We start from the raw sequence: 20,954 nt of genomic DNA, 5'->3' as shown, positions 1-20,954 counted from the left end.
TCTACCAGTTTACTGTTATGTGGCTTATTTCTACCCTATAATGTTTTCAGATACATATTTTAGCATGATGATTAAGTTGAAACCGAGTAATACACTGTCTGGATGTTATCTGGAATGGGAATAAAAACGGAGGATTTCTGTAATCAATAGCAGCTGTGCTGCACGGATGCGCACATATTGGAGAGGATACGGGTGAGCTTCATTTTTATTGGCTTTTATCGATGTGGGCCTCGACACGTCATCACGCAGCACGTTTTCGTTTTCAGGAAGTAATAAAAAATATATTTTTATGGACGTTTGATATAAAAACACACAAAAATGAGAATTTTCTCGTTTTTTTGGCATCCATTGTTAGGTATGCCCATATGATGACCACGGATATGGCCTAAAAGTGTGAAAAACGTATTTTTCATTTCACTACACCTTTAATAAACATGGCCATGAATACTTTCTGCTTCCAGTCACTAGCAAACTGCATGCATCTACTCGCAACGGTTTTGGTTGCGAGGAGTTGCTTGGCGACCCATTGGTGTAGTTTGGGCTTGAACCACAACAACATCTGCCTGCCTGGTCACATGATTTATATAAATGTGGTCAAAAGTTTCACTGGTTCTGCATGACACTTTACATGGTTCCACCAGAACTGGAACAACATTTCTATGACCAAAACTTTTTTGCATCTAGATAACCTTTTACATTAGGAGTGTCAAATTATTTAATGTAACTGTTATTTGCAGAAAATACGTACAGCACCATCTACACCCAGTAACTTTTTTTGTTTTTCTCCTTATATTTTTATCCCACAATTTTGTAACCCATTTTCACCCCTGTGTCGATTATCTAATGTGATCCAGGGCTCTACACACCCTCCGCCAACCTAGTCCCCATATATGGGGGACATGGGGAGAGCAACGGACTTGAACTCATGCTTCCTTCATGCCTGAGTGTCCAAGTTACTCACCTCCTCCAGTGTGGCCACCAAAATGGGATCAGAGTCTTTTTTCTGTTGCAGCTGTCTCTCCAGGGCCTTCACACTAAGGGCTGCCTGCATAGGTTCATATAAAACACAGGAAAACATGCTCTTCACCAGGAATGGCCAATACGTAGCAGCACATTTTGCAACACAGCGATTATTTTAACCCATTTTGGACTGAGGTCGATTAAAAAAAAGGCTTCTAAATCCTATTTTTTTCCTGAAAAACCCACGTTTGATTTAAGCACCATTCAAACTGAGCACGATAACAATATAATTATAACTACGACGATAACTGTATGAGCGTCCACATGGTTGAACGTGTTCCGTAAACAGTGGCACAAACGAGCTGTGAAGTACAGCTGTGCGTGAGCCTGATGGCGAGAGATGGCGCTGAATAGGATATGGATAGTAGTGATGCACCGATGTATCGGCCACATAAATCGGTATCGGCCGATATTGCTGTTATCGGTCAATATCGGTATCAGCAAATAAAAATGGTATTAACCGATGGCAGTGGCCGATGTTTATCTGTTGTTGATAAGCATACATTTTGCATTGGCTATGTTAGTCTACCAAGCTGTAGAATCTGAACATGTATTTCTTGTATTGAATATGTATTCGTTTCCCTGGCACAAAAGGGGGGGAAATAAAAACAACCAAAACTAAATAAACGTATATCGGTATCAGTATCATCAGCTAAGTTGTTATGTTAAACATCGGTATCAGCCAAGAATTTCCATATCGGTGCATCCCTAGATATGGATAATCTGACGGATTATTAAAGGGGCATTCCACTGGTTTTCAACATTTTACTATGTCATTAATGTACCTTAGAGCTGTTGTGTGAAAATAATAAAAAAGTTCCCCCATTCTGTGTTTCCTAGAACTAGAGGTCTGAAAAAAAATCATTAACATGGTGAAACGCATCTTGATGATGTCATCAAGATGTGTTTCACCATGTTAATGATTTTTTTCATAATTACAGTTCTAGGAAACACAAAATGGGAGGACTTTTTTTTAATTATTTCCACACAACAGCTCTAAGGTATATTAATGACATAGTAAAATGTTGAAAATGGGTGGTTTTCCCCTTTAATTACAAGACGACGAGATAGTTGTACCCGATTCCTGAGGTAATGCCAGCTAACATGCAATCCTTAGCTATTCATAATCCTCAACTGAGGCTGAAAAGGCCTTCTAAAACCTATAGCAGTTTTATGAAAGACACCCTAAAACCTGTGGTCTTTCTGAGAAACTTCACAGAATTGAATTGCCTCTTAGAACACATTTTGGGGCGGGAACCCCTTTGTGTTTTAAACATTATGTTATAATTTAGCTATTGAAAAATAGCAGATCTACAAGCTCATAGCGCGCCACCGAGTGGCGCGCTACGAGCTTGTAGGTCTGCTATTTTTGAAAAATCGTGAAAATATTTATTTAATATTTATTTATATTTAGAAGACATTTTTTAAAACTTCGACGTCAGGCCTAAACGGGTAAGTTCAGGTGCTACCAAGGGAACCCGAGCATTCCCCAAATGAAAACGCACAGTACCTGAGGAGTGGCAATGTTGGCGGTCGACTGAGGTGCTGGGGAGGGTTTCTGGACAGCTATGGCATGTGTGCTGGATGGGAATGGACGCACTGGTTCTGATATGGAACCCACAAGAGACATGTCAAAACAAATCCAATGGAATTACATTTTCATTCATGTTCCTTGGGCTGAAAAGACAAATGACATACAATGTTGTATGCAAATGTTATGTCAGACCCTGGCGAAACAGCACAATGTTATGGGCAGAGAATGGTAGCCGATAAGTTACACAGAGCATTAGTCAGTCACATACCGTTATTGCAAGTAGCGCTACAACTATATTGATTATTTAACGCGGTGAAGGTCTGAGGAAGGGGCGAAATTGGTATGCAGACTTTTTTTATCCTTGATCTGTGACTTTGTTTGATCCGGCACCCAGCCTACTAAGGTACTTGGATGTGCGTGTCTTTTGGCTGGTTTTCAGCCTCCTCTTCTACTAAGGTATAAACATTAACAATGATTTACAAAATGAAAATTGTCTTTTCATGTAGATTCAGGAAGGACATATGCAATTTCACAAAAGGTCAAGATCAAGGTAGGACCATCTTACCCGTCATGGCAGGGGGTTTGGTAATGGAGGGAGCAGGAGCCGTCATACTGCTGGGCTCAGAGAAGGCCAGCTTAGGCATGGGCGGTTTTATAGAAAATGCTTCGGAGGAGGTTGGTGCTGGGAAGTCCCCTGCTGAAAACCTTTTAGAAAAAGGGGGGGGGGGGGGGGGGGGGGGGTGAAAGAAATAAATTATGAAATAAACGTTTTTTTGTCAGTTAAGTATCCACAACAATGTGTGAATTCACATTCAATGTCCATTCATTGTGGGATACATTGACACCATATTTTATTTACACCGAGTTGAATATAGGTATCATTATGATCAAGTCACTGACGCGTGCAAGTGACATCGAGCTTAAAGTGGTAAAAGTATGATTTGAGCCCTTGCCGCAGAGGGCAACAGTTCCCAGTGCCACTCTCAAATGTAAACTTGAGATATTACAGTCTAAAACTGCAGGAAGAACTCTGCTGATTTTGTTGCCCCCTTGGTCTCCCTTCTAACATCCCATTGAGTGAATATAAATATAAATACGTTTCAGCAGCACCGATATTATTATAGCAACATAGGTTTTTCAGAAAACCGTTTAGAAGACATTTGTAGAATCGGCCTCAGGTCATAATCAGGGTTAAACAATAATAAAAGCACATACGTGATCCATTTAGGTGGTAAAACAGAGTATTACTTTTTTACCTATTTTTTTATTATTAACCCATTTTGGGTGGGAACCCCTGTTGGTGTTAGCATTATGTTATGCTTTAGCTATTGAAAAATAGCAGATCTACAAGCTCATAGCGCGCCACTGAGTGGCGCGCTACGAGCTTGTACGTCTGCTATTTTTGAAAAGTTGTGAAAATGTGGTGCAAATCTTTGAATATATATTTCAGAGCGAACATTTTTTACTAAAATATTGGCTTCTGGGGGGTCCCTGGAACTACATATTTTGAAATGGGGGTCCGTGGCCCAAAAGAGATCATTCTGGGGGTCCTTGACATAAAAAAGGTTGAGCACCACTGACATAGAAACATAGCTTTTTCAGAAAACTGTCAGGATGTAGGAGACATTTTTTTAGAATCTCAGGTCAAAGTGGGTTAAACTATTATAATCCCTATGAAACGTTTATCTTTTGGCCTGATCAGGATCTGGGTAAACACATTTCGTTCTGTACTTCTGGAATGACAACAAAACTCCTTAGAACGTAGTCACGTGCAGCTACTTTTTTTTCCTCCATAGCTAATAAAGACCGGACTTACTTGTCAAGAAAGTTCAGCTTCACAGCAGCAGCCGGAGCAGCGGCGGCAGCACATTCAGGAGTGCCACTCCGTGCAGTGACTGGGGGGGTGCGGCGCGCCAGCGGAGCCTCCGCGGACGCTTCGGCTGGAGGCCTGGAAGGGGGCGGCGGGGTGAAGCAGAAGGCAGAGCTCGCCGCAGAGAAAGCCGTGGAGGACTGCAGGGAGAAGGTGGGCGGGTTTTCGGTGCCTTGGCTAGACGCCGGGGTGGAGAACCACGGCGTGGACGTCGCCAACGCTGGGACGTCCGCGGAGACGAAACTGAACGAAGACGGGGTGGCGGCGGATGAACCTCCCAGGGCAGCCAAGAGACTCGGTTGTTGTTTAGCTGGTGCCGGAGGCCTAGGGGCTGCGAAGAACATGAAAATCACGTTTGTTCTGTCTGGGAGGTGCATAATGTCCCACATTCAAAACACTGTTGCAATATTTGCAAATGTTACGGGAGTGAATATGCAGCGAGACTAGCCTGAGAACACTGTGGATTAATTAAAGCATTGTTTTAGTTTACATCTTATTACTTGATAGAACCAATGTATATTATTATCAGGAAGTGTGACTATCACAAATATGACAATGCGCATTTAAAGGGTTAAATATTTATATTAGTATGTGACATACATTTGGTAACATTGACATTTGAAGATGTAGAAATAGAAACAATCTGATATGTATACATACATATGTATACATACATATGTATACATACACCAAAATGTAAACTGATTGCTTGATTTATACTTGGTTGCACATTGCAGTCGCGTCACCAAATGTCCGATCTACAAGCTCACACCACGTTGCAGACAGTGTGACGCATTGTGGGCTGGGTAGATCGGCTATTTTCGGTGAGCGACACCGACGACATGACTAAGAATTCAAAGTATAGCAAGATCTTTCAAACCTTCTCGGGAAATCCTCTCTCCGTCTAAGGGCATGGCGACAGGAGCACACACCATTTGCTTCGCCGCAGGCTTGAAGTTGACCAAGGTGAAAGGACAGAGCACTCCGTCCGTAGACAGCACCAGCATGACGGGGGCTGGGGGCAACGACTTCTCCTCACCTGAAGGAGAGATAGGATACGATTACCCCCAGAAACACACACACAACGGCAGCAGTGTGTGTGTGTGTGTAGAATGCCAGAACACATTGCTTTTCATCATGTGAACAAGTCAGAACTGCTACACATTATAATAACCCACGTGAGCAGAGTACCTGGGCGTGTGTGTGAACTCAGCACGTGTTTTACCACACACACACACACACACACACACACACACACACACACACACACACACACACACACACACACACACACACACACACACACACACACACACACACACACACACACACACACACACACACACACACACACACACACACACACACACACACACACACACACACACACACACACACACACACACACACACACACACACACTTGGATTAAACCGAGTGTTTAGAGTTTATAAAAAAACAGATTTCCGATACAGTTTTCCTGTTGCTAATCTTGGATCTCCATTTTCATCAACTCATCACGTGCTTTCTTTGTTTTTGGATTCTTCATTCACCACGAAGGAATGTGACAACAACAAAGATTCTCACAGCGTGATTAGTTGATATGAAAATATCTCATGTGTGTGTGTGTGTGCGTGTGCGCAATAGTAATTATTACTGTACCTGCTGCATATCGTTATCAAACATGCACATTATAGAAGCATTGGTTCTCAAAGTGGGGTCCAGGGGGTCCCCAGCAAAAGTAGTTAACATAGCATCACAATCAGTTTAACCAATTTACCCATTTACACAAAAACAGCTTGAGAGCTACTGCATTATCCCATTTTGGGCGGGAACCCCTGTTGGTGTTTTAAGCATTATGTTATACTTTAGCTATTGAAAAATAGCAGATCTACAAGCTCATAGCGCGCCACCGAGTGGCGCGCTACGAGCTTGTAGGTCTGCTATTTTCGAAAAATCGTTAAAATGTGGCGCAAATCATTTTTAACTAAAACATTTGCTTCTGGGCGAAAAATTAAATAATTTATTATATGATGAGCAAGGCAAATAAATAACAGGACCTGTTATTTATTTGCCTTGCTCATCATATAATAAATTATTTATTTTTTTCACCAAAGACGGAGTGCCTTGGACTCTTTTCTTTTCAAGTCTGCAATTTACACCCTGACAAGCAGTACTACTTGGAGGAAGGATACCTTTTGTCTATATTGTTTTACCTGTATCACCAAAGAGCACCCATCTAAGAGCCACTAACAGATCCCTGCAGCACTTCCATTCCTCTATTGAGCTTGTAGATCTGCTATTTTTCAATAGCTAAAGCATAACATAATGCTAACACCAAAAGGGGTTAATCAAACTCAGTCCAAGATGGTTTATATAGTGCCAGACGGTACGTACTGATCATGATGTGCATGTCACTGGTGTAGTCTATGGCTACCCCCAGGGGAAGGGTGTCATCACTGTTCTCCGACACCGGCAGCTCTGCCCTGGCAGCATCCTCTAGAATCCATAGCTCCCAGTTGGCCTTTAAAAAAAAAATCACACCCGTGTGAACTGAGTGGTGTAAGGTCTTATATAGCCTGATCAGCTGTGGTCTGACGTAATGTCTGACGTAATGAAATCACACCCGGGTGAACTGGGTGACCGTAGCAACCGTGCTAATTTTTTGAGCACAGACAGACAGACAGACAGACTAACAAAGCCAGTTGTAGGAGTGGTTTACACCACTAAAAAAAAAGACACCGTTATGTACAGTTAGTCCTACAGTTGTACATTATGTAAAATTTACACCAAGGACTTAAAGGACCACTTCACCACTTTTCAACCTATCTTCATATAGTAGGTCATCACAAATAATCATGAAAACATTTTTTTCTACTCTGTCTGTGTCCCATGGGAGGGCTGTGGGCAGTTCAGAAACCGTCTTCCAGTGACATCATCGATGGTGAATACAAGCTAATAGAAACTGCAGGCTTACTAGTCCTGAAAAGTTGCAATGCGAAAATGGAAGCCATCGTTCTCACGATAATGAAAATCTAAATCTAAATAAAAACAAATCTGCCTAATGATGATGTCACCGGAAGACGGTTTCTAAACTGCCCACAGCCCTCCTATGAGACACAGACCGAGTAGAAAACAATCGTGCCATTTTATCATGATTATTAGTGAGGACCTATTATATGAAGATAGGTTGAAAAGTGGTGAAGTGGTCCTTTAAGGATGTATTTATTGTATTTACATTTACCTTGTCCTCCTGCCTAGCAATGATGCTGACCTCCATGGAAGCCGCTGATGCAGCAAAAACCACCTCCCTGGACGGAGAAGAAAGTGGAAGAAATAAGGTCCAAAACACGTTTTCCAGCTACACAAATAGATTCTGACAATAGATGGAATTTTGTCACCGTTGGATGTAAACCCAGTTCCAATAGAGTTATGACAATTATTTTTGACACAAGCTTTAATGGTGTTCAGTGGTTGGCCACTTTCAACCTGGCATCCCCATTTTTGGGCATGCAGAAGTTAAGCTTAGAGCTTAAAGTGACGTAAAGTGTGACCAATAGCATTGATTTGTTAACCCATTTTGGACTGAGGTCGATTTAAAAAAAAGGCTTCTAAATCCTAACATTTTTCTGAAAAAAACATGTTTCTATGTCAGTGGTGCTCAACCTTTTTCATGTCAAGAACCCCCAGAATTATCTCTATTGGGCCACGGACCCCCATCTCAAAATATGTAGTTCCAGGGAGGGACCCCCCAGAAGCCAATATTTCAGTTAAAAATGTTCGCTCTGAAATATATATCCAAAGATTTGCGGCCCCTTTTTCACGACTTTTTCAAAAATAGCAGACCTACAAGCTTGTAGATCTGCTATTTTCCAATAGCTAAAGTATAACAGAATGCTTAAAACACCCAACAGGGGTTCCCGCCCCAAAATGGGTTAAAAAGAAGATGCAAGGTTTGCACCCGACAGTGACAAAATGTAACTCCTGATAGTAATGTGTCAGGAAGGAATTGCCGTTCGGTTGATTTGTTGTGGTTCTCCCTCACCAGTTCTCTATCTGGTTGAGAAAGTAGTGGTGCTGTCTCTCGGTGCACGTGCCATACACCAAGTCATTGAAGTTACTCACCAGTCCTCTATCTGGTTGAGAAAGTAGTGGTGCTGTCTCTCGGTGCACGTGCCATACACCAAGTCATTGAAGTTACTCACCAGTCCTCTATCTGGTTGAGAAAGTAGTGGTGCTGTCTCTCGGTGCACGTGCCATACACCAAGTCATTGAAGTTACTCACCAGTCCTCTATCTGGTTGAGAAAGTAGTGGTGCTGTCTCTCGGTGCACGTGCCATACACCAAGTCATTGAAGTTACTCACCAGTCCTCTATCTGGTTGAGAAAGTAGTGGTGCTGTCTCTCGGTGCACGTGCCATACACCAAGTCATTGAAGTTACTCACCAGTCCTCTATCTGGTTGAGAAAGTAGTGGTGCTGTCTCTCGGTGCACGTGCCATACACCAAGTCATTGAAGTTCAGGTACCGCTCAGTCATCCTCTCGTCCTTCTTTTGCTACAAAGAAATCACTGATGATTAATTACCAATTTACCAATTAACTGGATTGCATACCTGCCAACATTGAGTTTTTAAGGGAGGGTTATTTTGTGTTGGTTGAAGAAAGTTACCCTTGTTTGAGTACCATACATACCCCACCACATAAGTGAGGTTTTTGTGTCGATTGAAAAATGTAACCTTTGTTTCATACACACAAAAACATAATAAGATCTGCACACTGGCATCTCAGCTCCACTTAATTGTTTATTGCAGTTCTCAACATTTCCTTCTTACTCGATCGAGTAAGATCGAAACATTAAAACACTGGTTTGTCCAGCAACTGGATGAAGAGATTGGATCTCCCCTGCCTCGTTTCATACACGCCTTACCAAAAAATGCCCTGGAGGACGATGTTGGGGGTATTCACTGGCAGTAGCCGTCCGAAAAGACAAAAATGGTGATGATGGATGTACTTACAGGAAGGCTGATCACCACCAGCTCAGGCGGCGTCTCGGGGGAACCATCAGCAGCAGCATAAGCCACCGCAAACACGTACGTTCTCAGCCACAACACGTCCAAAACTGCGATTCCAAAGACAAAAATCACACAGAGAAAGATAATTAACAGTGTGTCATAATAAGGTAGAGGATGATCTGAAAACGTGCTATTTTAGGCAGCCGTCTTCAAACCCTCTGACAAGATGGCCTTGAAGCCAGACAAGTAAGACGCGCAAACGCGGGAAGCGAACGCAGCTCGTAAATTGCAATAACAATTAAAATAAATTACGTACTTTAAGGGTTTTTTGTAGTTATTTTATTTTTATTAAGTTTTCTTTTTAAGTTTTTTTTTTAAGTTAAGTTTTTTTTTTAATAAGTTAAGTTGTGTGTGTGTGTGTGTGTGTGTGTGTGTGTGTGTGTGTGTGTGTGTGTGTGTGTGTGATACAGCTGCGCCCTCTGGTGGCGGGCGGGTGGTGTTACAGCGTGACACACACACAGCGTGACAGACATGATCTGCTGGGTCTCATAGTAAATGCTCACTGCGTTCGCAACTATACAGTACCGGTTCAGTCTGAGCCTGGACACAGCTGACTGACTCACCTTTTTATGAACAACAAAACCGCACCAATGCTGGGGGCAGGAATAGGTAAACTGGAAATCAAATGTTTCCATATTCCAAATGGTTTTGTCGTGTCCATCTTGAAATGACTTGATGCGGAACTTTCCTGCTCAACTTAACTTCTCCAGTCTATGCAATTACTGAGCTGAATTGATCCATCGTTCTATAATGCAGACCGAGAGTGTGTAACTGAAGCTCTAATGTTAGCTAAATATTAAATGTATGGTGGCAACAATATAGGAAAGGGGATCTAATTAAATATTTTACTGACACCATCAGGGAAAACCAATTGCAAAATCAGCACAAGTGAGTGCACTCAATAGTCGGTTTCTTTTTAACCCATTTTGGGCGGGTTTTAAACATTATGTTATAATTTAGCTATTGAAAAATAGCAGATCTACAAGCTCATAGCGCGCCACCGAGTGGCGCGCTACGAGCTTGATTTTTGAAGGATTTAGAAGATTCTTTTTTTTTATTTTGAGGTCAGGCCTAAATGGGTTAAAGCCTGGCAACGTTATGTCCAGTTACTTGATGGGCATTTTATTTGAAAAACTTGGCCCAGTAAAATGCACTTTGCTGTCTGTGGGATATTGGAGATATATACGTTTCAGCGTTGAGTTTGTTGGAAAAGCAGAATGGGGAAATGGGAAACCGGCACATTGCTAGCTGTTTACAGTGTAGCGCATGCAGATCTGACTAAAAGAAAGAAACTCTGCAGCGGTTATTATTGCCTATGTTGTGTTTTACACTGAATTTATTTCAAATATTCCCTTATTTAAGAAGGAAGTCCCATTGAAATGCCAGATCTCTTTTGTAAAGGGAGAATTGGCCAAGACAATAGATTAAATAAATAAATTAAAAATGTTTCAAACAAATTGTTAGTTACAGTACAGTACATAAATTGCAGAAATCACTGACACTATTCCTGCAGTTCTTTATCAGAGATTTGCCAGTGGATCTGGGTATGGTCTTATATAACCTATTGAGTTCACCAGTTCCCTCCTCCTGCCTGCATCTGGGATCTCTCTCAAGCAGAAACGATGAACCCGGAAGCAGCGGGACAAACATTTGATATCTCCATAATAATTTCGGGTTGTAGTCTTGTTGTTAGGTTGTGTTTACATTTGCGCTGTGGCAGCGCTTCAATATGTCATAAGTCTCGCGTTGATCCCGCCTCTAGCGGCCTCATACAGCCGCATATCGCTCCGGCCAGAATTGGACCGGAGTACATCATCTCTGCCTGACAGTGTTTCCACACCTAAGCGCAAAACGGCCGACAGCCGCGCACGTCTTGCGCTGTCCGCAGCTTATTTTCCGAGTTTTTAAGACAGCTGGTGGATGGAAATTAAGCTCCACCTCCGCCGACGACTTGTGCGGAGGAGAGCGTTTCCGGGAATCTGGCCGTCGCGCAAGTCGTCCGCGGAGGTGGAGCTTAATTTCCATCCACCAGCTGTCAAAAAACCCGGAAAAAGAAGCTGCGCACCGCCGAGAACGTGCGCGGCTCTTTTATAAGTCTGGCAGCACCTTGAGAGTTCCCAGATGGGAGCAGGAGGGGGGAAACCAGTGTACTCTCTGCTGCCCCATCTGGCGGAGTCAGGTTAAGGTCTTATAGCCCTTAGGTGAAAAATAGGAGAACGTGGTACTTCCTAGGTAAAGTTTAGGAAGTACTCTGGGCAATTTGAGAGGTAGTCACCAAATGGATTCAGTAGCTACTATACTTCATACAGTCTGGAGCACGGAAGCTCTGAAAATAAATCGAGATAATCAAAGCCTATATAGCTTGCTGCTTATCAGAAATATAAAAAAGCATGTTCTCCCCGTGTCCCCTAGGGTAGGTACCCTCACAAAAAACATGCAGTAATCCTGGTCTCTAAACTGCCTCCCCCTGGCCAGCCGGGGCGCCCGATGGAGGGGAAAGGAACTGGTTGGAATAACGTGTTCCTTCCACGCGCTATGTCCAACCAGGGAAACTCCCCCCTGTCAGGTGTAAAGGAGCAACTTGGACACTCAGGCATGAAGGAAGCATGAGTTCAAGTCCGTTGCTCTCCCCATATCCCCCATATATGGGGACTAGGTTGGTGGAGGGTGTGTCGAGCCCAGGATCACATTAGATAATTGACACAGGGGTGAAAAATGGGTTACAAAATCGTGGGATAAAACATTATATAAAAAAAAAAATGTAAAAAAGAAAAAGGGAAGATATTTTAAAAAAAATATTTCCATGAGCAGAAATGACGGCTTCCTTTCTTGGCTTTCGTGAGGTGTAGTTCCATAAATGGTGCATTTATATAGCGCCTTTATCCAAGGCGCTTTACATAGATTGTGCAATACATTCACCCATTCACACACACATTCATACACCGATTGCGGCGGAAGCCATGCAAGGTACCAACCAGCACATCGGGAGCAATTTGGGGTTCAGTGTCTTGCCCAAGGACACTTCGACATGTAGCCAGGAGGAGCCGGGATTCGAACCGCCGACCCATGGATCATTGGACGACCTGCTCTACCTCTTGAGCCACAGTCGCCCCAGTCGCCTCCATACTCTATATAGTATTTGGAGATTGTGGAATAGTTGTCTGGCTACGTGAGACTATGTGCATACAGACCTTATGCAAGTACACATAAAACCTAAAGGCTGAGTACTTCACGCTCCGAACCTATATTATATAATGTAGTACTTTTATATACTGTATTATACACTGTAGTACACCAAACCTATCATATCAAAACGCGAGCTTATGGTATAAGCTTATGTGTAAGTCACCCTGAAACCACACTTCCAAGCATCCCTAAGTGAGAAATGCTTGAGGTTGCAAAAGTTCATTGCTGTAGTAGTCATAATTTATGTTCTAGATACACCAGCGATCATCTTACCTTTGACAGGGTTGTCAGAGTTGTAGAAGTTTGGACAGGGAATGACTTTCTTTTCTTCCAGTGTCTATTCATCAGATGAAAAACAGTTTAAGTTATTCAATAAACGCACATACTGTACATAGTCAAGAAATTACTGGTATAGTTTCCATTGTTCATTAACCCATTTTGTTATAAATTTGTTATAAATTATGTTATAATTTAGCTATTGAAAAATAGCAGATCTACAAGCTCATAGCGCGCCACTCGAGCTTGTAGGTCTGCTATTTTTGAAAAATCCTGAAAATATTTATTTCAGAAAACTGGAGGATTTAGAAGACTTTTTTTAAATTTTGAGGTCAGGCCTAAATGGGTCAACTTACTGGCGAGTACTGGATGACTGTGGCATTCATTTTCCCAGCAGCCACTTGTTTTCCTTTGGGACTCCAGCAAACTGTAAAAAGAAAATGAATTCACAAGATCTGCCTATAACTGTATATGCAGCCCTGTGTTCATCTCAAAAGGTTTGCGTAATTATCAAAATGTAATTACTATAGACAAAGACTTGTCACGGAAGTGTTTGAGTCATTCAATGCTTATAAACGTGCAGAGATCGACCGATATATATCGGTTTGACTGATATATTGGCCATTATTTGACTTCTTTCTCCGACATCGGTATGCATTTATGGCAATCGACAAACCTTTAATATTTTCAAAATAGTCGATGGCGCGTTGTGAGATTCTAGAGCAGCTATTTTTCCAATTTTTGAATACGGTTTAACTGGCTAAATAAAATAAAGTTTAGTTCATAATTGATGCTAAAAGTACTTAATTTAATATCTACCAAAAAGAGTTGTAATAATAATTTTATAATTTAGTTTTTTCTAATAATTTAAACGTTCTCAAATAGAACATTTTTTATTTTAAACAAAATCGGGGCCAAACCCAAAATCTGGCATCAGTCAGTTTGTAAATAAGCTAAGAGACCCTATGCGTGTGCCGTTTGTGTGTGGAACGAGCTTCTAAATGTTCTTGTAAAACTGTGATGCGACAATAAAGATGACTCACCACTTGTGATTCCATTTGAGGCAGGTAGAAAGGCAGCCTGCGAGACACTGTCTGTAACGGCTAAAATCCACATACTGCCATCGGACAGACAGAGAGCTAACACGGACTCCTGGACGGGGTTCCACTTCAGGTCCTGTACGCAGACATGGGCGTCTACTTCCGGACGCATACGTGCAAAAGGTAACTTATTTTCGTTGGCCTAAATTGACAGGGAAGAAAAAAATAACTGATCAGCTGCCTTAACCCATACAAATCAGGAAAGCATACATGTCATTTTAGATTTTTTAGCTATATAGCAATATTAATTTAGCCAGAAAACTCTTAGGATTTAAAACAGTGGTTCTGAAAAATAGGATATATACAAACAGCCTCACTGAGGCTCGTATAGCATTACGGTATAAAAACCAATTGCAAAATCAGCACAAGTGAGTGCACTCAATAGTCTGTTTCTTTTTTTCTTTTTAACCCATTTCGAGCGGGAACCCCTTTGTGTTTTAAACATTTATATGTTATAATTTAGCTATTGAAAAATTGCAGATCTACACGCTCATAGCGCGCCACAGCGTATACATACAAGTATAAATCCGGCTTAAAGTGACCAAAACAAGTCACCCTGTTCATGAAGGCGCGGGTGTCATAGAAGGTCATCAACAGCCCCTCCTCAGTCATTCCACACACTGAGAGGGTGAACTCGTCACTGCTGAGCGCCACATGATGAATGGACATCTCCACGTCAAGTTCAACTATCCCTTTCCGACCTTCCACTGGAGAGCGCAACAGAAATACAAATTAAAAAAACAGAGAAGGGGTCACCATTTTTGAGTGGTGCAAACCACTCCAACAACTGGCTTTGTACCCGTGTAGCCGTGTACCCGTGTATGTTCGTACCAAAGAAATGAGCATGGTTGCTATGGTTAGTGTGTGACGTCAGAGCTCAGCTGATCAGGCTATATAAGACCTTGCACCACTCAGTTCACACAGGTGTGATTTTTTTACTTTGGTGTGTAGCTGTCAATTGTCAATTGTCAATTGTCAATTGATTAACATATTAACATTTCCGTTTAACTTGACGCTTTGAAGTTGCACTGGGCAGATATGATGAAAAATTTACAAAGAAATCACTGACATATTTAATAACTTTATACTAAAAAACAAACAAACAAAAATGAATAGTAGTAATAGCCGATCTGCAAGCTCACAGCGTGATGCAAGTATATGAAAAATGTTCAACATGGACACGATTATGGAAAATAATTGTGATTGTCTGAAATAATTGCGATTAGGAGATCATGTAGTAATTGTGACATGCCTACTTTGGCATCCCCATTTTAGGCATGTCCTAGGCAAACATTTTAAAATCTGACATTTTAAGTTTTTAACAACATACAGTATTTCTAATTTTGTTTAAAAATATCATATTTACAAGCCAACAGCGCGCCACAACGTGAAGCATTTTGAGCTTGTAGACCGTCTATCGAATAGCGTTAAGTATAATATAGGGTATAAGTCGTTAAGTACATTTAACTAAGTAGTTAAAGGCCAAGAATGGCTTTTGGGGGGCATACTTATGAAGTTGGGGTTGCCCTCAAGCATGTCCACAGTAAGAATGTCTAAAGTCCAGTAGACCTTCAGCATTTTGTTTAGACCAACAAATGTTAGTCCAAATTTGTTTGAAAGGGCAAGCAAGCTGGATCTATATTTCGGCAAGTCTTTAGGCTTGTCAAAAACTCGGAATTTCTTCATCTGCCGAAACTGGAAATCCTAAAAAGAAAAAGAAAGGAAATTACAGCATTAGCCAGTGGTCCATACTCCAGAGTTACAGTACCTTCATAATAATAATCATAATAATAATAATAATCTAGACTCCGACCAAATCTGAAACATTATTGAACAAGAACATTGTGCCACCTTGACAAGCACTTGGAATTGGACATTTGGTTTGACTCGGTTCCACATACAAATTACCAAAAACAGATCATCTACAATCTCACAAATGCCTCGGCTATTTAAAAGAAATGTTAATGTTTGACAATTTGGCCGATGTTTGACCAGTTTTTATAGAAAGGTTTTTTTGATTACTTTTGGCACACTTGTGTTTTCAGTCTCAAAGAATTCATGAGGGGACGTCCCGACCCACATGTTGAGAACCAGTGTAATAAAGAACTGTCATCATGGTGCAACCAGTCAGGGACAGGCTTCTAGCCGCAATTTGCAACACAAAATGTTTGTATAATGGGATGAATCTAGAGTTGCAATACCCTCCATTGACAGGCCATTGAACCAAATTGAAATTTCCGATCTGCTTGTATTGAACAACATTAAACTGACCAACATTGCAACTGTAGGGCAAGCAGCTTGAATTACCCTCTTTCAATCTGCAAAGCGTTTGTTTCCTAAAAATCCACCGTAGACATGTTATGAGCTATACTTTCTGCTAAGAAATTTTGTGCGGTGATAATTTTTTCTAAGGGTTGGAGTTTGGATGCATTTGTTTTTGTTAACGCATCATTGCTGCTGCTTCCTGCATCATGTGCAAATTCGAAACAGGTGGTATGCAGGGTTCCAAACGAGCGCTTCCAAACACTTAGAATGTTATAAAGCCAAATTAGTCAGACATAGCATAGACGCAGGATGTCATAGGCTGCATCAGAGCCATACAGTGAGACAGAGTTACGCAAACTCCGTTCACTTCATGGGGCCAGTCCAATGGTGGCTCTCCTACATAGACTTCTATTGAGAATGGGGACAACAAATAAGGACAAGTCCTAGACCGGAAGTAGGCAGAAATGCATTGGACCCAGGCAACAGCCCAGCTTTAATGATCTTAAATCCCTTTATTTTAGATTGTTTTGTAGTAATCGTACAACATAAACATTACAGAGACTTTAATTGTTACTGTACACTACTTTAAAACAGTTGGCATGTTGCACACATTAATAAAATTGCTCTTATTTACGCTGTCCTCGTTGAAAACAATGTATTTCAAACTCCAGCTTGTCCCAGTTCAGGCTGCATGAAGAGCGCTCGAGCGCCCGGTTTAGTGCCCCCTCAATATCGTAACTCTTCTATTAGATGGCTCTGGGCTGCATGAACGGTGAACGCCAATAAAGAATCTCAGCATACTTTAAAGCAGAAATAACATGCATTTTAAAACCGTTTTAATAATCATATCGTCCATGTCCCTCAAACTTATTTCTAATGGTTTGAGCCTCAATCACCACTCTGATATAACCAGTAACCTTGTCATTTCTTTCTGGACTTTGAAAGCAGATTTGTAATTTACCCTGATTTATAATGTTGTTTGACGTATTGTTTTGTGACTGTATTTTATGTATTGTAACCTCGGCTACGTTGAAAATGAGGGCTTGCCCTCAACTGTATTCCGAGTATAAATAAAGGTGAGAAAGAAAGAAAGATTTAGCTACAATACCACAATGTCCTGAGGTGGTGGGGGTGCTGATATGCAGATTATTTAATATTTGAGTCATTATAATACTGATGCTAGATAAAACCAGGCTAGTTTCCATTCCATGCCAGCTTGGAAAATCAACAATGGCGGACATTGTAAACAAAGTGGAAATGCAAATTTGGAACTGAAGACTGAAGAAGAGGAATTATACAATGTGACATCACGATGAGGCCAAAATCAGTTGAACTGTTCCTGAGAGCAATTTCCATTAAAGCACCCATATGGCCCGTAGCACTTACCCTAGCCCCTTAGCCTTAGATAGAACTTTATTGCGAACGCAGTGATTGCGAACGCAGTGAGCATTTACTATGAGACCCAGCAGATCACGTCTGTGTGTGTGTGTGTGTGTGTGTGTGTGTCTGTGTGTGTCACGCTGTAACACCACCCGCCCACCACCAGAGGGCGCAGCTGTATCACACACAAAAACACACACACACATGCACGCACGCACACACACACACACACGCACGCACGCACACACACACAAAAAACTTAACTTAAAAAAAAACTTAACTTAAAAAAAAACTTAACTTAAAAAAAAACTTAAAAAGGAAAAACGCACACACAAAACTTAACTTAAAAAAAAACTTAACTTAAAAAAAAACTTAACTTAAAAAAAAACTTAACTTAAAAAAAAACTTAAAAAGGAAAAACGCACACACAAAAAACTTAACTTAAAAAAAAATTAACTTAAAAAAAAACTTAACTTAAAAAAAAAACTTCAAAAGGAAAAACGCACACAAAAAACTTAACTTAAAAAAAAATTAACTTAAAAAAAAACTTAAAGAAAAAACTTAAACCTAAAAAAGAAACACGCACGCACGCACACATACACACACTAAAAAAATAACTTGAAAAAACATTTAATTTAAAAAAACTTAACTTAAAAAAAACCTTAAAAAGTACGTAATTTATTCTAATTGTTGTTATTGCAATTTACGAGCTGCGTTCGCTTCCCGCGTTTGCGCGTCTTACTTGTGTAGACTTAGATAGCATTTTATACAGACTTATACAGACTTGCATTTTATGTAGTCATAGCACTTTATAGTATATATGTATAGTATGTATAGTTTCATTATATAGATATTCCACTGTTACACTCTTACGCATGTTTCATGATAACTTTTTATGTATGTGATGTATTGCCATGCTTTTGTTTTTGCTTATTGTAAATCTCTCTGGATTAACAGCGTCTGCTAAATGCCTAAATTGTAAATTGATATGATATGAAAGCCTGATTGTTCAAAATTGTTTATTTGTGGGGATAGAAAACACATATGGGAGCCCCAAAAACACAAAATAAATTGAAAAAGTTGAATTTTATGTTATAGGTCCTTTAAGATGTAAGGTAGGTCATTAATTGTCATGATCTGCTTAAATTGCTTGGAAGATGCATAACATATAGCAGCATATTTTGCTGAATGCAAGTAATTTGGCATTGTAGCCTAAGATTTAGACTATTTTATCGATTCTGACATTTGATTGAAAATGTCAGAATCGATCAAATACAGAGTCAAAATCTTAGGCCTTCTAGCCCTGAAACATGACTCAGACTGTCATACGAGGGTCGTGTGAACCATGGCTATTATTGGCATTCAACAGTATTGCCCAGTATTACAAAATGAACATTTTGCCTGACCAAATTCGATCAAATGAATTGTGTATATAGCTACTTCTTTGACATAATATGTTTGCTAATAATTACCACAAACGACTGAGAAGGCTATATATTATATAATAATAGCCCTGAAACATGACTGTCATAATCGAGCGTCAATGAGTCATGTGAACCATGATGGATACTGCATATTGGATAGCAATATACTGTAATAAAATGTTAGCTAACTGTCAACTTCGAGCTACGGCTAGCGCACACATGCTAACATGCCGGGGCAGATATAATTTTATTACATGAATAATGAAACTTGCCTTCATTTCCCTCTCGGGAGGAGAGTCCGGAGAGTCACTCATCTTTTAAACGTGTGTTTTTTTCGTCTCCCACCTTGTTGTTTAAACGTTGTTTTTGTTTGACCAGCAGCGAAATGAACATTTAGGAACTGAACGAAACAAACAGAGTATAATCTACACTCTGGAAAAACAAACTACGCCACGGCGCGCGCGCTTATGACACGGTACTGCGACGCACTGAATTGAAGGACAAAAAATCAACGCCAGAGCAATGGATGGATTATTTATGATACGGTCTCAGACTTTCAGACCCGGTGAATTATGGAATTAATGCGTTGCTGTGCGAACACACACAGTGGTTAATTAATGGCCACACAATAACTCTGAGTGAGAGTGTAAATAGACCCTTTACGAATCAGGGACTAATAATATTGATAAATGAGGGCCCATGTGTCCATTCACATGCCATACCAACAGGAGTATAAACAATATTGTATAGTTGTGTTACTTGTGATTCATTCAACTATTAAAATACAATATTGTTTATCCATTTGGTATGGCATGTTGTGCTGTGAGCCATGACTGAGCTGAGGTGAGCAAGATTGGAAAGTAGCGTGTAGTAAACTAAAAAAAAAGTGAGCTTGTGGATAAGCTATTTCTGTCCATCTATCTATACAGATATTATTTAATCAGATTTTTAATGTTGTTCCACTCTAGTCCATTAGAGGTCACTCTTTGCTTACCAGACAAACAACTCGTTTGTCAAATATACAGCATTCAACAACGCATGGCTTCAAAAGAAGACAAACATGAAGTTAAAATATTTCCGTCTGACGAAAAACATTTGCCATTCTGCCCTGCGGCTAAGACTGAAGACTTTTGGGATTTCTTTATTTTTTATTTTACCTTTGCATGTCCCGAAGGAAGAACCCTAGAGTTTGACTGTTGTGCAGCCTCACAGGCCCTTTTGAGTTTTATGTTGGATTGCTTTCATATACGTAAAACATTAAACAAGCACACACACATTTCATATTATTATATACACTATTCATATTTTGTGCACAGAGCAATTATGTAGTATTACACTTCCAACACACCTTCACACAATCACACTACGGACACTCACTCCATATTGTACTTAAGGGGTAGGCCTCCCTATGGAGGTCCTTGATCGATGCACGTCCCATGGAAGGGGACCCCTGGGCAGACCAAGGATGAGATGGAGGAATTATATTTCCAAAATTGGCCAGGAACGACTTGGGATCCCCCAGAATGAAGTTACTAATGTTGCCTGGAGAGGGTCTGGAGCTCTCTGGTGGAGCTGTTGCCCCGACGTTGACCCCCACGTTGACCCCAGTCACCCAACTACATAAGCAGTTGAAGATGGATGGATGGATATATGAAACATTTTAATAGATTTTAATAGAAACACATCAGCAGAAATAAAACTGCAACAGAGACTGCCACTCGAGCATCAGGACGAAGACTGGACAACTCACCCTGGTGAGTTTTCTTCACTTTCTGACATGGCGGGGTGAGTTGTCTGTACTTTCCGCTGGGGCAAGTTGGGCGAGTTGG

General features: G+C 40.8%; 1 protein-coding gene across 8 annotated transcripts in view; it reads right to left on the bottom strand.

Annotated features, from left to right (window-relative positions):
* The window catches only part of nup214 (nucleoporin 214), a 69,076-nt gene extending 49,459 nt beyond the window's left edge, over positions 1-19,617 (bottom strand). For all 8 annotated transcript variants that reach the window (XM_079524303.1, XM_079524304.1, XM_079524306.1 and 5 more), the window contains exons 1-15: positions 19,398-19,617; positions 15,565-15,760; positions 14,612-14,763; positions 14,000-14,198; positions 13,313-13,383; positions 12,954-13,017; positions 9,438-9,541; positions 8,869-8,978; positions 7,668-7,734; positions 6,821-6,947; positions 5,305-5,463; positions 4,371-4,755; positions 3,120-3,259; positions 2,531-2,625; positions 962-1,045 (exon numbers count right to left, since the gene is read on the bottom strand). In XM_079524303.1, the coding sequence (XP_079380429.1) occupies positions 962-1,045; positions 2,531-2,625; positions 3,120-3,259; positions 4,371-4,755; positions 5,305-5,463; positions 6,821-6,947; positions 7,668-7,734; positions 8,869-8,978; positions 9,438-9,541; positions 12,954-13,017; positions 13,313-13,383; positions 14,000-14,198; positions 14,612-14,763; positions 15,565-15,760; positions 19,398-19,439 (1,995 nt within the window). In that variant the 5' untranslated portion in view covers positions 19,440-19,617. The remainder of the gene's footprint in view (positions 1-961; positions 1,046-2,530; positions 2,626-3,119; positions 3,260-4,370; positions 4,756-5,304; positions 5,464-6,820; positions 6,948-7,667; positions 7,735-8,868; positions 8,979-9,437; positions 9,542-12,953; positions 13,018-13,312; positions 13,384-13,999; positions 14,199-14,611; positions 14,764-15,564; positions 15,761-19,397) is intronic.
* Between the last annotated feature and the right edge of the window lie 1,337 nt (positions 19,618-20,954).

This window comes from Electrona antarctica (assembly GCF_951216825.1).
Source record: "Electrona antarctica genome assembly, chromosome: 16".
NCBI classification, from domain to species: domain Eukaryota; kingdom Metazoa; phylum Chordata; class Actinopteri; order Myctophiformes; family Myctophidae; genus Electrona; species Electrona antarctica.
Note: the sequence above shows the minus strand (reverse complement) of the source record. Positions and strands in the feature narration are given on the sequence as shown.